The following is a 16,109-nucleotide window of genomic DNA, read 5'->3' on the forward strand; positions in this document are numbered from 1 at the left end:
GGATGACCTCGTGATCCGCCTGCCTCGGCCTCTCAAAGTGCTGGGATTACAGGCGTGAGCCACTGCGGCCGGCCTATGTGGTCAATTTTAGAATAAGTTCTATGTGGTGCTGAGAAAAATGTATATTCTGTTGATTTGGGGTGGAGAGTTCTGTTGATGTCTATTAAGTTTGCTTGGTCCAGAGCTGAGTTCGAGTCCTGAATATCTTTGTTAATTTTCTGTCTCGTTGATCTAACATTGACAGTGGGGTGTTAAAGTCTCCCACTATTACTGTGTGGGAGTCTAAGTCTCTTTGTAGGTCTCAAAGACCTTGCTTTATGAATCTGGGTGCTCTTGTATTCTTTTATTTTATTTATTTATTTTTTGAGACAGAGTCTCATTCTGTAGCCCAGGCTGAAGTGCAATGGCGGGATCTTGACTCACTGCAACCTCTGCCTGCCGGTTGTGAGCGATTCTGCCACCTCAGCCTTCCAAGTAGTTGGGACTACAGACGTGCGCCACCATGCCGGCTTTTTTCTTTTCTTTTTTGTGGAGACAGGGTTTCATCATGTTGGCCAGGCTGGTCTTGAACTCCTGACCTCAAACGATTCGCCCACCTAAGCCTCCCAAAGTGCTAGGATTACAGGCGTGAGCCACTGCGCCCAGCCTAATTTTTATATTTTTTGTAGAGATGGGGTTTAACTGTGTTGCCCAGGCTGAGGACTCATCTTTTAAGGAAGTACAGCTATTTGTTTCTGATTAAATATTTTGAATTAAAAGATTACTTTTTTTTTTATATCAATGGCTTTTCATAAATCCATGCCTCTATTTAACCAAGAGGACAGTACTCAGAGTTCATACTAAATTATAAACGGGCCGGGTGCAGTGGCTAACCCCTGTACTCCCAGCACTTTGGAAGGCCAAGAGGGGAGAATTGCTTGAGTCAAGGAGTTTGAGACCAATTTGGACAACATAGGGAGACCCCATCTCTACAAAAAAAAAAAAAAAAAAATTAGCTGGGCTTGGTGGCATGTGCCTGTGGTCGCAGCTACTCAGGAGGCCGAGCTGGGAGGATCACCTGAGCCCAGGAAGTTGAAGCTTCTATGAGCTGTGATCAAGGCACTGCACTGCAGCCTGGGTGACAGAGTGAGACCCTGTCTTAAAAAAAAAAAATTAATATATATTATATATTAAACATGCATATTAAATATTAAATAAATAATATATAATATAATAAATATATTATTAATATATACAATATGTATATTTATATAATATACATAAATGAAAAAAAGACTGTACAGTTCCAATTTCCTGACACATATCTCACTCCGGGTCACTTTTAGATAGCTTTGGATGGTCTCAGGGTTAGGCATTTCTGGGATTCAAAAAGATCACTTTTTTCTGTTATTTGTCATATTTACAATTTTAATAGTAACATGATCATTACTACTGTTTTCTGCATGTTAGGTTCTAGGTTCTGATTTCGAGGTTATAAGCGACCTAGAAAATGATAATATTTAGAGTCAATATAATAATCAGCTTTTGTGTATTTTGTATATTGGGGAGTAAAATCTTGAGTTAGCCATAACCTAGAGTCTAGGACTACCAGTTTTGTCATCATTTTCTGATCCTTCTCAGTTCTCTTCGTTTTGCTACACTAGTGTAAAGGTATTCCCTTGTTTCAATATAATAACCCCACATGGCCATAGGCCCCTCCAAAACAGACAACAAGCAAAAATGTAGAGTTTACTATTCTAAAGTGTTTAAGATTTTTTTTTTTTTTTTTTTTTTTTGAGAAGGAGTCTCGCTCTTTCGCCCAGGCCGGAGTGCAGTGGCGCTATCTTGGCTCACTGCAAGCTCCGCCTCCCGGGTTCACGCCGTTCTCCTGCCTCAGCCTCCTGAGTAGCTGGGACTACAGGCCCCCGCCACCGCACCCGGCTAATTTTTTGTATTTTTAGTAGAGACGGGGTTTCACCGTGTTAGCCAGGATGGTCTCGATCTCCTGACCTCATGATCCGCTTGTCTCGGCCTCCCAAAGTGCTAGGATTACAGGCGTGAGCCACCATGCCCAGCCAAGTGTTTAAGATTTCTACTCAGATGCTTTGATTTGCTTCCACAATCAGATACTGAATGTATCCTCTGTTTAAGTAATAGAGATGAGGAAAATAGCACTGTGTGTGTGTGTGTGTGTGTGTGTGTGAAATAGACTGATGTGATGCATTGGGACAACAGGTTGGGTTAATGACATCCTCTTTTTATAAGGACACCAGTCATCTTGAATTAAGGCCCATTCTAATGACATTATTTTAACTTACTTCTTAAAGACCCAATCTCCAAATACAGTTACCTTGTGAGGTACTGGGGGTTAGAACTTCAGCATAGGAATTTTGAGGGAACACAACTCAGCCCATGACACACCCATAAAGGTGGAGAAACAAAGGGAAGAATTTGAAAGTACCAACCATTAAAGGCTTACAATAAGGGCCCTGCAGATCTAACACTCAGACCTTTGAGAAAAGGAGGGAGTTGGTCTGGTGCTTATATCTCAGAGCTCAAAAATCTATACCACAGCACAAATTTAAGATGCAAATATCTTACTACCAAGATGGAATAAGAAGTACTGGAGTTTATGGTCTTCTCTGAAAAAACAAAGAAAAAAAACCAAATAATAGACAAAAATATATAAAACCAGTTTTTAAGACATCAAGCAATGAAGGGCAGTAATCTTGGAAAATGGGAAATAAATGAGCCCTGTGATTACACAGCCTTCTGAACTGAGAGAGATCCCAGGTTGTGACAAAGAGCTGGGGAATCCAGGCAGGGTCTGGTAGACTCTGTATTTTGAGGAGACAGAGTTGAGAGTCTGGGGAAATGGAGGCAGCTAGCATTCTCAGGACAGGGTGCCAGAAGTGAAGGAGCTGCCCCAGAGAGAACTCTGGAGATCTGTAGAGGGTGCCCCTTAGTATTCAGGAGAAAGCTGGTTAGCACATCCATGAGAGGAAATGACTCAAAGCTGGGGAAAAACCACTGAGAGGATTAGAGAGAAGAGCATATAACACTCGCACAAGGCCAGAGAAACTGCTCTCTTACTAGCTAGACTGGAGAAGCTCACGATTCATAGGATGCTGGGGACACTACTGAGAAGGGCCTTGACTCAGTAGTGCGGAATAGTTAACTCAAGACTAATCATGGCTCTGGTCATTCCTAATTCTTTTTTTTTTTGAGATGGAGTCTTGCTCTGTCACCCAGGCTGGAGTGCAGTGGCACGATCTCGGCTCACTGCAAGCTCCACCTCCTGGGTTCACACCATTCTCCTGCCTCAACCTCCCGAGTAGCTGGTACTACAGGCGCCCACCACCATACCCGGCTAATTTTTTGTATTTTTAGTAGAGACGGGGTTTCACCGTGTTAGCCAGGATGGTCTCGATCTCCTGACCTTGTGATCCGCCTGCCTTGGCCTCCCAAAGTGCTGGGATTACAGGTGTGAGCCACTGCGTCCAGTCTCTTTTTTTTTTTTTTTGGAGTCTTACTCTGTTCCCCAGGCTTGTGTGAAGTGGTGGGATCTCAGCTCATTGCAGCCTCCACCTCCTGGGTGCAAGTGATTCTTGAGCCTCAGCCTCTCCAGTAGCTGGGATTACAGGCATGCACCACCACGCCTGTCTAATTTTTGTATTTTTAGTAGAGATGGGGTTTCACCATGTTGGCCAGTCTGGTCTCAAACCCTTGACCTCAAGTGATCTGCCCACCTTGTCCTCCCAAAGTGCTGGAATTACAGGCATGAGCCGCCACATCCAGCCCATTCCTAGTAAGTCTTAAAAGCCAGACCAAAAGAGGATCCAACCATTTCCGAGTAACTTAACTATATCTGAGAACAAAGCTCAAGAATATTTATTGAGATACAGAAAAGATGCAGAACTCATCAAGGTGAAATTTACAATTTTACTAGGCATGAAAAAAGGCAAAAAAACCCCCCAAAAACACAAAAACTGATGCATAATGAAGAGAAAATCAATCAACTGAATTGGATCAAGAAGTGATACAGAGGCCGGGCACGGTGGCTCATGTCTATAATCTCAGCACTTTGGGAGGCTGAGGTAGGTGGATCACCTGAAGTCAGGAGTTTGAGAGTAGCCTGGCCAACATGGTGAAACCCTGTCTCTACTAAAAATACAAAAATTAGTACTGGGCATGGTGGTGGGTGCCTGTAATCCCAGCTACTCGGGAGGCTGAGGCAGGAGGATCACTTGAACCTGGGAGGCGGAGGTTGCAGTGAGCAGAGATCACACCATTGCACTCCAGCCTGGTGACAAGAGTGAAACTCTGTTAAAAAAAAAAAAAAAAGAAGTAAAGGACATTAAAGCCAGTTATTATAACTCTATTTCATATGCTCAAAAAGATATTTTTTTTTGTAAAGACCTAAAGTGAGTTTCTACAGGTAAAAATTGACAATGCCATCAAAACAGCTTTATTTGTAATAGCCAAAAAAATGGGAAATAATCCATATACCACGAACAGGTGAATGGTAAACTGTGGTATATCTGTACAATGAAATACTACTCAGCAATAAAAGGGGCAAACTATTGATACACACAACAATGTGGATGAGTCTCAAAATAATTATGCTAAGTGAAAGAAACTGGACAAAAGGAGAACACATAAAATGTGAATTCCCCTACAGTGTTAGAAAGTAGATTAGTAGTTGCCTGGAGATGGGAGTGGGTAGGGATTACAAAAGGTTATGAGAAACTTTTCAGGAGATGGTTGGACTTGTTCATTGTCTGGATTGTGATGATGTTTTCATGAATATACATACATCTGTCAAAACTTATAAAATTGTACACTTTGAATATGTGATGTGCAGCTTATGGCATGTCAATTGGTAAAGGTGTTTTTTTTTTTTTTTAAATAATGATTGACAGGAGTGTTTAAGGTCTGTCTCAAAATTTATCTCTTCTGGAGGCTGCTACACGCCAGCCTGTACTTGTCCTTTATAGTCAGAAACACTAATGTGCAGTTGTGCTACTAGTAACTTGCTTTGATGGGTAGTTCTACCCACAGACTCTTAGTAGGAGCATTAGCTAGCATTTGCCTTCAGCTTTGCTTCCAGTGACTCTTCCTGACAAGATTTTTGCAGCACCAGTAACCTCATATGATATTTAGAGGGTGACACATTTAGTATTAACTCACAGCATTCTCACTAACTGGGTCAATGGAAAGAAGTATGGACAAGGAATACAGTCTTGCTGAAATTGTGCTGCCACTAAGTAGACACACATAGAGGTAAAGTGTTCACTGCATGGTAATGGTTTGTTCTCAGCTTTCTAGTATTGCATTGTCTTCTGTAATTGTGCAGTATCTTCTGCCTGGAAATCTTCCAACTCTCCCACAAGATATTTGATTTTACAACATCCATGTAAAGAAAAGTTACAATAATCATGACTTGCTAACCTCAATAAAGTCAACAACAGGTTTTAAAAATCTTTCTTTCTCTTTCCTTATCTCTGGCATTGTTAAATAATTCAGGAAATACCTAGCGAGGGCTTAGTGCAGGGCACACTTAGCTGTCATGTACGTCTACAGCCTTGTTATTCAAAGGGTATTTAGTGGAGGACAGTCTCTGCATCGGCTGGGAGCTTATTAGAAATGCAGAGTCTTAGTCCTCCTCCAGACATACAGGATCAGTTTCTGCATTTTAACAAGATCCCTTGGTGATTTGTATGTACATTTAAGAAGCTATATTCTGGAGAATTCTTCTTAGCTCTACCACTTAAATACTGCCATGACTTTGAGAAAGAGACTTCACTTTAAGTCATTAACAAATGAGGGGTATGGGAATAATAGTAGAACCCACCTCATATTTGTTGGGAGGATTTAGTGAGACAAACCTTCTAAAACCCTTAACATACTAGCTACTAAGTGCTTTTAAAAAATTACCCTTTATTATTATTATTATTTTGTAGTTGAAAGAAAAAACACACCTTTTTTTTTTTTATTTTCTTATATATATATATATATTTTTTTTAATTATACTTTAGGGTTTTAGGGTACATGTGCACAATGTGCAGGTTTGTTACATATGTATCCATGTGCCATGTTGATTTCCTGCACCCATTAACTCGTCATTTAGCATTAGGTGTATCTCCTAATGCTGTCCCTCCCCCCTCCCCCCACCCCACAACAGTCCCCGGAGCGTGGTGTTCCCCTTCCTGTGTCCATGAGTTCTCATTGTTCAATTCCCACCTATGAGTGAGAACATGCGGTGTTTGGTTTTTTGTCCTTGCGATAGTTTACTGAGAATGATGTTTTCCAGTTTCATCCATGTCCCTACAAAGGACACGAACTCATCATTTTTTATGGCTGCATAGTATTCCATGGTGTATATGTGCCACATTTTCTTAATCCAGTCTATCGTTGTTGGACATTTGGGTTGGTTCCAACTCTTTGCTATTGTGAATAGTGCCGCAATAAACATACGTGTGCATGTGTCTTTATAGCAGCATGATTTATAGTCCTTTGGGTATATACCCAGTAATGGGATGGCTGGGTCAAATGGTATTTCTAGTTCGAGATCCCTGAGGAATCGCCACACTGACTTCCACAATGGTTGAACTAGTTTACAGTCCCACCAACAGTGTAAAAGTGTTCCTATTTCTCCACATCCTCTCCAGCACCTGTTGTTTCCTGATTTTTTAATGATGGCCATTCTAACTGGTGTGAGATGGTATCTCACTGTGGTTTTGATTTGCATTTCTCTGATGGCCAGTGATGAGGAGCATTTCTTCATGTGTTTTTTGGCTGCATAAATGTCTTCTTTTGAGAAGTGTCTGTTCATGTCCTCTGCCCACTTTTTGATGGGGTAAAACACACCTTTTTAGTAAAACATCTGTCATAGGTACTTCTTCTCTATTTATGTGTTCATAATGACGGCAGAGAGACATTATTGCAACAAACATGAAAAATAAATATGACACTTGATCCTGAATTAGAACTTGAAGAAGAAAGGAAATGAGGGAAAGAGAATGTCTTAGCTTGAACTCTCATAACAAAATACCACATACTGGGTGGCTTAAACAACAGATGTGTATTTTATTTAATTTTTTTTTTTGAGATGGAGTCTCGCTCTGTTGCCCAGGCTGAAGTGCAGTGACGCCATCTTGGCTCACTGCAACCTCCAACCTCCTGGGTTCAAGCAATTCTCCTATCTCAGCCTCCCGAGTAGCTGGGACTATGGGCACACGCCATGATGCACGGCTAATTTTTGTATTTTCAGTAGAGACAGGGTTTCACCATATTGGTCAGGCTGGTCTCGAATTCTTGACCTCAGGTGATCCACCTGCCTCGGCTTCCTAAAGTGCTGGAATTACAGGTGGGAGCCACCGTGCCCGGCCTCAGAAATGTATTTTCTTACAGTTCTGGAGGTTGTGGTGCCTGCATGGTTGGGTTTTGGTGAGGATGCTCCTCCTGGCATGCAGATAACTGCCTTCTCATTGTGCATTGTGTCTTCGCATGCCCTTTACTCCACAGTTGCACGTGGAGTGGGAGAGAGATTGTTCTTTCTCCTTTCTCTTTCCGTTTTTTTTTTTTTTTGGAGGTGGAGTCTCACTCCGTCATCCAGGCTGGAGCACAGTGGTGCGATCCTTGGGTCACTGCAACCTTCACCTCCCTGGTTCGAGTGATTCTCCTGCCTCAGCGTCCGGAGTAGCTGGGACTACAGGCACGCACCATCACGCCTGGCTAATTTTTGCATTTTTAGTAGAGATGGGGTTTCATCATGTTGGTCAGGCTGGTCTCAAACTCCTGACCTCAAGTGACCCGCCCGCCTTGGCCTCCTAAAGTCCTGGGATTACAGGCATGAGCCGCTGTGCCTGGCGTCTTCCTCTCCTTATAAAGCCACTAATCCCATCAGGAGGGCCCCACCCTCAACCATAATTACCCTCAGAGGCCTCATCTCCAAATACCATCACGCTGGGGGTTAGAATTTCAACATAGAAATTTTGGGGGGATACAAACATTCAGTCCATAGCAGGGAATATATTTGTTGATGCTGTTGTTACTCTTCCTGTAAGTGACACTATTGGACATTTGAATTCAAGTGATATAGAATTTGATAATGATGAATCTCTTCCAGGTGAAAAGCTGAACAAGAACTTTCAGAAGACGACTGGATGTATTTAAGGGCTTTAAACAATAATAATGTTGCTATCCAGAGACTGCTCTTGCTGATACCCCCTTCGTTTTGCTCAGTTTCCTTAAGAAAGGGTCTATGGATGGCTGGCCACCTTGGACCCTGTAACTAATAAGCTCCAGGTTATACTTGTTCCACTCAAGTCTATTTATTTTATTATTATTCTTTACTTAGGGACGGGCCTCATTATGTTGCCCAGGCTGGACTTGAACTTCTGGGCTGGAGCAATTCTCCCACCTCAGCCTGCCAAGCAGCTGGGGCTACCGGTCTGCACCACTGCACCCTACCCATTGAAGTCCACATCCCCAGAAACGAGGATAATGCTTGGCACAAGGTAGGCATTTAATACATAGATGTTGAATGTATGAATAAATATACTGGCTCTTTCTCAAGGCCAGAGAAGCCTCTCTTCATCTTCCCAGGACTTCCATTACCTACTTTTTTTCTGGAGGGCGGGGGGGAATAATTTCAACCTACAGAAAAGATGCAGATGCAAGAATAATGAAAGGAACTCTTAGATACCCTTTAACCACATTCACTAATAATGTTTTAGTTTGTAAAATCTAATTTGCAATAATTTTTTTAAAAAACATTTATTTTCTCCCCAAATTTCTTTTTCTTTTTTTGGCTTAAGAATCTTCATGTTTTTATTTATTTATTTATTTATTTATTTTCTGTTTTTGTTTTTTTGAGACAGAGTCTCACTCTGTTGTCCAGCCTGGAGGGCAGTGGCATTATCTAGACTCACTGCAACCTCCACCTCCCGGGTTCAAGTGATTCTTGTGCCTCAGCCTCCTGAGTAGCTGGGATTACCAGTGCACGCCACCACGCCAGGCTACTTTTTGTATTTTTAGTAGAGACAGGGTTTCACCATGTTGGCCAGGCTGGTCTCGAACTCCTGACCTCAGGTGATCTGCCTGCCATGGCCTCCCAAAGTGCTGGGATTACAGGCTCATGCCTGTAATCGCTGCGCCCAGCCTCAAATTCCTTTTTTACCATGAAATAATTTCAAATTTATAGATTTTCAAGAAAAACACAAATAATACAAAGAACCACCTTATACCCTTCACCCAGATTTCCTGATTATTAATCATTTACATTTGTCTGTTTTTCTTTCACGTGCCATTATTTTATTCCTGATACATTTGAGATTAAATTGCAGACATGTTGACAAATTACCCGTAAATACTTCAGTGTGTATTTCCAAAAACAAGGATACTTTTCCATATAACCTGAATACTCTCATCAAAATCAGGGTATTAACATTGCTACAATACTTTAGGATCAAATTCCACTTAAATTTCAACAATTGTAGGGATAGCATTAGCAGAAATACCTAATGTAGATGAGAGGTTGATGGGTGCAGCAAACCACCATGGCACCTCTATACCTATGTAACAAACCTGCACGTTCTGCACTTGTATCCCAGAACTTAAAGTATAATAAAAAAAATTTCAACAGTTGTTCAATAATGTCACTTATTGAAAAGAAGAGCAGGGTGCCTGTAGTCCCAGCTGCTCGGGAGGCTGAGGCAGGAGAATGGCATGAACCTGGGAGGCAAAGCTTGCAGTGAGCCGAGATCGCGCCACTGCACTCTAGCCTGGGCGACAGAGCAAGACTCCGTCTCAAAAAAAAAAAAAAAAAAGAGCAACAGCATCATCAACAAAACTTTTCCTCTTCCTCCTTTCCTTTCTGTTTCAAGATTCAATTCAGGATCATGCATTGTATTTAGTTGTCATATCTCTCTCTCTCTCTCTCTTTTTTTTTTTTGAGACAGGGTCTTGCTCTGTTGCCCAGGCTGGAGTGCGGTGGCATGATCTTGGCTTACTGCAACCTTCGCCTCCTGGGTTCAAGTGATTCTCCTGCCTCAGCCTCCCGAGTAGCTGGGATTACAGGCATGTGCCATCATGCCATCACCCCTGGCTAATTTTTGTATTTTTAGTAGAGATAGGGTCTCACCATGTTGGCCAGGCTGGTGTCATGTCTCTTTAGTTTCCTTCAATCCTTAGTTTTTTCCTCATTTTTCATGATCTTGCCATTTTTGAAAAGGATAGGTCAGTTATTTTATAGTATTTCCCTCAGTTTGGGTTTGTCCGATGTTTCTTCATGTCTAGATTCAGAGTATGGATTTTTGGTAAGAATGCTATAGAACCAATACGATTTTCCTCTCAATGCCTCATATTAGGAAGCACAAAATACCAATTTTCCTCATTAATAATGATAGTAACTTTTTTCACACTGTTAAGATGATGTTTATATTTCTCCACTGTAGAGTTCATTAATAACATATTTTATTGAGCTTTACTGTTAAATTTTATACATATGTATCTATTTTTTTCATCAAAATTTTAATGAGCTTAACATCTATGGATAATTCTTGTCTGAATAATTTATTACAGCAGTGGTTGATGAATGTTATTTTCTAATTCTTTTTTTCCTTTTTTGAGATGGAGTCTCACTGTGTTGCCGAGGGTGGAGTGCAGTGGCACAATCTCAGCTCACTGCAACCTCCGCCTCCTGGGTTTAAGTGATTCTCCTGCCTCAGCCTCCTGAATAGCTGGGATTACAGGCACCTGTCACTGTGCCTGGCTAATTTTTATACTTTCAGTAGAGATGAGGTTTCACTATGTTGGCCAGGCTTGTCGCAAACTTCTGGCCTTAAATGATCTGCTTGTCTCAGCGACCCAAAATACTGGAATTACAGGCGTGAGCCACCATGCCCGGTCTTGTTATTTTCTAATTTGATCATTTCTTGTACATTTATTAGTTGGCGTTGTACTGTAAGATAGATCTTTTTTTTGAATATCAGTATGGGCTCATGGATTCTTATTTTATTGAATCAGTTATGCTGTATTATTATCCTTAACTATTACTTATTACAGCTTTATTGATGTATATTTGACATACAAGAAATGGCATATACATAAAGTGAACAGTTTGAAGAATTTTGTGTACCTATAAAGTGAATAAACCATTACACTAATCAATGAAATAAACATTTTCATTAATCCCTAAAAGTTTCCTTGTCCTTCTTAGTAATCCAATCTCCCTTCCCCTCTCTCCATCCTCAGGAAAGCACTAATTTGATTTCTGACACTGTAGATTAATTTCCATTTTTTCTAGAATTTCATGTAAATGGAATTCTACAGTATGCATTTTTGGAGTGAGGGTTCTGGCTTCTTTCACGTGGTGTAATTATTTTGAGATTAATCCATGTTGTTGAATCTATCAGTGGTTTCTTATTTTTATTGGTAAGTAGTATTCCATTGTATTGATTTAACAAAGTATGTTCACCCATTCACTTATTCTTGGGTATTTATTTTTTTCTAGTTTGTGACTCTTACTAATGAAATTGCTATGAGCAAGTAAGAAGTCTCTGTACAAGTCTATGTCTGTGTCTTTGTATGGATATATTCTTTGATTTTCTTGGTAAAATATCTAGAGTTGGAATGGCTGGATTATACAGTAGATCTATGTTGAACTTCTATGAAACTGCTAAGTTATCAAAGTGTTTGTATCACTTTACAGTCTCCTCAGCAATATATGAACACATTCATTGTTTGATGTCTGCACCAATACTTGGTATGGTCATTCTCTTTAATTTTATCCATTACACAATGGGTATACTGGTACTACTTTATGGTTTTGATTTTCATTTTCCCAATAACTACTGATGTTAAACATTTTTAAATGTACTTATTTACCATTCTTGTATCTTCTTCAGTGAAGTGTCTGTTCAAATCTTCTGCCCATTTTTACTGGGTCATTTGTCTTCTTCTTGAGTTGTAAGAATTTCTTTCTTTCTTTTTTTTTTTTTTTTTTGAGACGGAGTCTCGCTCTGTCGCCCAGGCTGGAGTGCAGTGGTGCGATCTCAGCTCACTGCAAGCTCTGCCTCCCGGGTTGGCGCCATTCTCCTGCCTCAGCCTCCTGAGTAGCTGGGACTACAGGCGCCCGCCACCATGCCCGGTTAATTTTTTGCATTTTTAGTAGAGACGGGGTTTCACCGTGTTAGCCAGGATGGTCTTGATCTCCTGACCTTGTGATCTGCCCCCCTCGGCCTCCCAAAGTGCTGGGATTACAGGCATGAGCCACCGCGCCTGGCCTGAGTTGTAAGAATTTTTCATATATTCTAGGAGTAAGTAATTTATCAGATTGTATGTTTTGCAAATATTTTCTCCACTCCTGCCTTTTCATTTTCTTTTTTTTCTTTCTTTCTTTTTTTTTTTTTTTTTTTTTTGAGGCAGAAGTTCACTCTTGTTGCCCAGGCTGGAGTGCAATGGCATGATCTCAGCTCACTACAACCTCCGCCTCCCGGGTTGAAGCAATTCTCCTGCCTCAGCCTCCCGAGTAGCTGGGATTACAGGCATGCACCACCACACCCGGCTAATTTTGTATTTTTAGTGGAGACGGGGTTTCTTATTGTGTTATTGGAAGAGCAAAGGTTTTTGATTTTCATGAAGTCAGCTTGGAAGTAGATCCTCCAATCGCAGATGACTACATCCCAGGCCAACAGTTTGCCTGAAACCCTATGAGAAACCCTGAGCCAAAACCACCCAGCTAAGCCTCTCCTGGCTTCCGGACCCTCAGAAACTGTGTGGAATCATGAATGTTTGTTGTTTTTAGTTACTAAGTTTTGGATAAAATGATATGCTATGATAGATAACTAATATACATTGGCTTAAAGTGAATATGCCTTGTAATTTTCTTCATATCTAAATTTTTAAAAATTTCAACATTTTATATTCAGAGGGTACATGTGTAGGTTTGTTACTTGGGTATATGGCATGATGCTGAGGTTTGAGGTATGTGTGATTGATTCCATCACCCAAGTACTGAGCATAGTACGCAATAATTAAAGTTTCAACCCTCCCCTCCAATAGTCCCTAGTGTGTATTGTTACCATCTTTATGTCCATGAGTACCCATCGTTTAGCACCCACTTACAAGTGATAACATGCTGTATTTGGCTTTCGTGTTTCTGTGTTAATTCACTTAGTGTAAGCTCCAGATGCATCCATGTTGCTGCAAGGGAAATTATTTTATCATTTTTTATGGCTGTGTAGTATTCCATGGTGTATGTATACCACATTTTCTTATTCCAATCCATCATTGATGGGAACCTAGGCTGATTCCATGTCTTCACTATTGTGAATAGTGCTGCAATTAACATACAAGTGCATGTGTCTTTTTGGTAGAATGAGTTATTTTCTTTTGGATATATACCTAGTAATGGGATTGCTGGGTTGGCTGGTATAGTTCTACGTTCTTTGAGAAATCTACAAACTGCTTTCCACAGTGGCTGAACTAGTTTATATTCCCACCAACAGTGCATAAGCTTTCTCTTTTCACTGTAGCCTCAGCAGCATCTGTTATTTTTTGATATTTTAGTAATAGCCATTCTGACTGGTATGAGATGGTATCTGGTGTGGTTTTGATTTGTATTGATTTGTATTTCTCTGATGACTAGTGATGTCGATCATTTTCATTAGTGACGGTGAGCATTTTTACTTATTTCAGTATATATATGTTATATAAAATATATATTTTTTTGTTTGGTGTTCATTGAGCTCTTTTGATCTGTGGGTCTTTTTTTTTTTTTTTCTATTGCTTTCTTCAAGTTCACTAACTTTTTCTTATGCAGTGTCTGGTGTTAATTTAATCTGGCACATTTTTTTCCAGAGACTGCATTTATTATCTCTTGAAATCAGCTTGTGCCTTTTAAGTATTTTAGCATGCTTACCATTTACCATACTCTTTACCATGCTTACCATTTACATTCTTTTATATGGAGGATGTTTACAGTAGCTGTTTTAATAACTATTAATTTTATTATCTGTGTCATTTCTGTGTCTATTTCCAATCATTAATTTTATCTTTATTATAAATCACATTTTCTTGCTTTTTTGCATGCCTTTTAAATTTTATTGGATGCCAGATATTTTGAATTTTATGTTGTTTGCTGGGGTTGTTTGCATTCCTTTAAATAGTTTTGGTCTTTTTTTTTCTGGCAGGCAGTTATCTGGAAACAATTTCATTTTTTTAAGGTTTGCTTTTAAATTTGTTAGGTGGGTCCTAGGGCTAATTCGGCTCTAATACTGAGGCAACACCTTCCAAAAATTCTACTTGATGCACCGTGTGTTAACAGGCCTTCCCACACTGGCTAGTGGCAATATGAACTCCTGACCTGTGTGAGCTCTGGTGATTGTTTCACTTGATTCTTTGTGATGTTCTCTCCCTGGCCCTGGGACGTTTCCTCAAACACATGTGCTAATCAGTGGGCAGCTGAAGAATCAAGGGCAATCCTCTATGGATCTCTGGAGTGTTTGCTCTATCAGCTCTCTCTTCTCTGGTAATCTGGTCTGTAAATTCTAGCTGTCTTGGTGTCCCCAAGCTCTAAACTTTGTTTCCTCACCTCAGGGAACCCTTGTGGATTCCCTTTAGGGGCTTCCTTCCTGAGCTGCACCCTGTAAGCTCTTTCTAGGCAGTGAAGCAATTTTAGGGCTCACATTGTTTGCTTTCTTTCAAGAATCACATCCCTGTGCCATTTTCACATATCTGAAAAACATTGTTTCATCTATTTCTCATTTTCAAATACTATATATATATATATATATATATTTATTTATTTTTATTTTTTAAGACAGAGTCTCAGTTTGTCACCCAGGCTAGAGTGCAGTGGTGCAATCTCGGCTCACTGCATCTGTAGCCTCCCAGGTTCAAGTGATTCTCCTGCCTCAGCCTCCTGAGTAGCTGGGATTACAGGTACCCGCCACCACACCTGGCTAATTTTTGTATTTTTAGTAGAGATGTGGTTTTACCATGTTGGCTAGGCTGGTCTCAAACTCCTGGCCTCTAGTGATCCACCCTCCTTGGCCTCCCAAAGTGCTGGGATTACAGGTGTGAGCCACTGTGCCTGACTCAGATTTTACTTTTCATAGCAGTTTTAGAATTTCAGAACAATTAAGAAAGTAGTACAGAGTTCCTATATACCCCACATCCAATTTTCCCTCTTATTGTCTTACATTTGTATGATACATGTCATAATTAATGAACCAACATTGACACATTATTATTAGCTAAAGTCCATAGTTCTTTGTATTTCCTTAGTTTTTACCTATTTTTTTTCTTCTTTTCTTCTCTTTCTTTTATTTTTTTGAGACGGGTCTTGCTCTGTCACCCAGGCTGGAGTGCAGTGGCTTGATGATGGCTCACTGCAGCCTCGACCTCCCAGGTTCAAGTGATCTTCCCACCTCATCCTCCTGAGTAGCTGGGACCATAGGCACACACCACCACACCTAGCTAATTTTTAAATTTTTAGTAGGGACAGGGTTTTGCCATATTGCACAGGCCAGTCTTGAACTCCTGGGCTCAAGCGATCCACCCACCTTGGGTTCCCAAAGTACTGGGGTTACAGGCGTGAGCCACCACACCCAGCCCCTAATGCTCCTTTTCTACTTTAGAATCCCATCCAGGATACTGCATCACTTTTAGTTGTTGTATCTCTTTAGGCTTCTCCTGGCTGTGACAGTTTTCCAGACTTTCCTATGGTTCTGATGACCTTTACAGTTTTGTGAAGTACTAGTCACATGTTTTACAGAATGTCCTGCTATTTGACATACAGACCAATGGAATAAAATGGAGAATGCAGAGATTAATCCACATATTTATAGCTAACTGATTTTTTAAATTTCCATAGGTTATGGGGAACAGGTGGTGTTTGGTTACATGAGTAAGTTCTTTAGTGGTGATTTGTGAAATTTTGGTGTACCCATCACCCAAGCAGTACACACTGTACCCTATTTGTAGTCTTTATCCCTCACCCCCCTTCCTACCCCTTCCCCCAGAGTCCCCAAAGTCCATTATGTAATTCTTACAACTTTGCATCCTCGTAGCTTAGCTCCCACTTATGAATGAGAAGATACGATGTTTGGTTTTCCATTCCT

The 16,109-nt window shown here is 40.5% G+C and overlaps 1 protein-coding gene across 1 annotated transcript in view; it reads left to right on the forward strand.

Annotated features, from left to right (window-relative positions):
- The window catches only part of LOC129471437 (protein GVQW1-like), a 74,893-nt gene that overhangs the window by 552 nt on the left and 58,232 nt on the right, over nt 1-16,109 (forward strand). The window contains exon 2 of the mRNA XM_055259962.2: nt 8,342-8,501. Coding sequence (XP_055115937.2) covers nt 8,342-8,501 — 160 coding nt within the window. The remainder of the gene's footprint in view (nt 1-8,341; nt 8,502-16,109) is intronic.

The sequence above is a fragment of the Symphalangus syndactylus genome, chromosome 21 (genome assembly GCF_028878055.3).
Source record: "Symphalangus syndactylus isolate Jambi chromosome 21, NHGRI_mSymSyn1-v2.1_pri, whole genome shotgun sequence".
Taxonomy (NCBI): Eukaryota; Metazoa; Chordata; class Mammalia; order Primates; family Hylobatidae; genus Symphalangus; species Symphalangus syndactylus.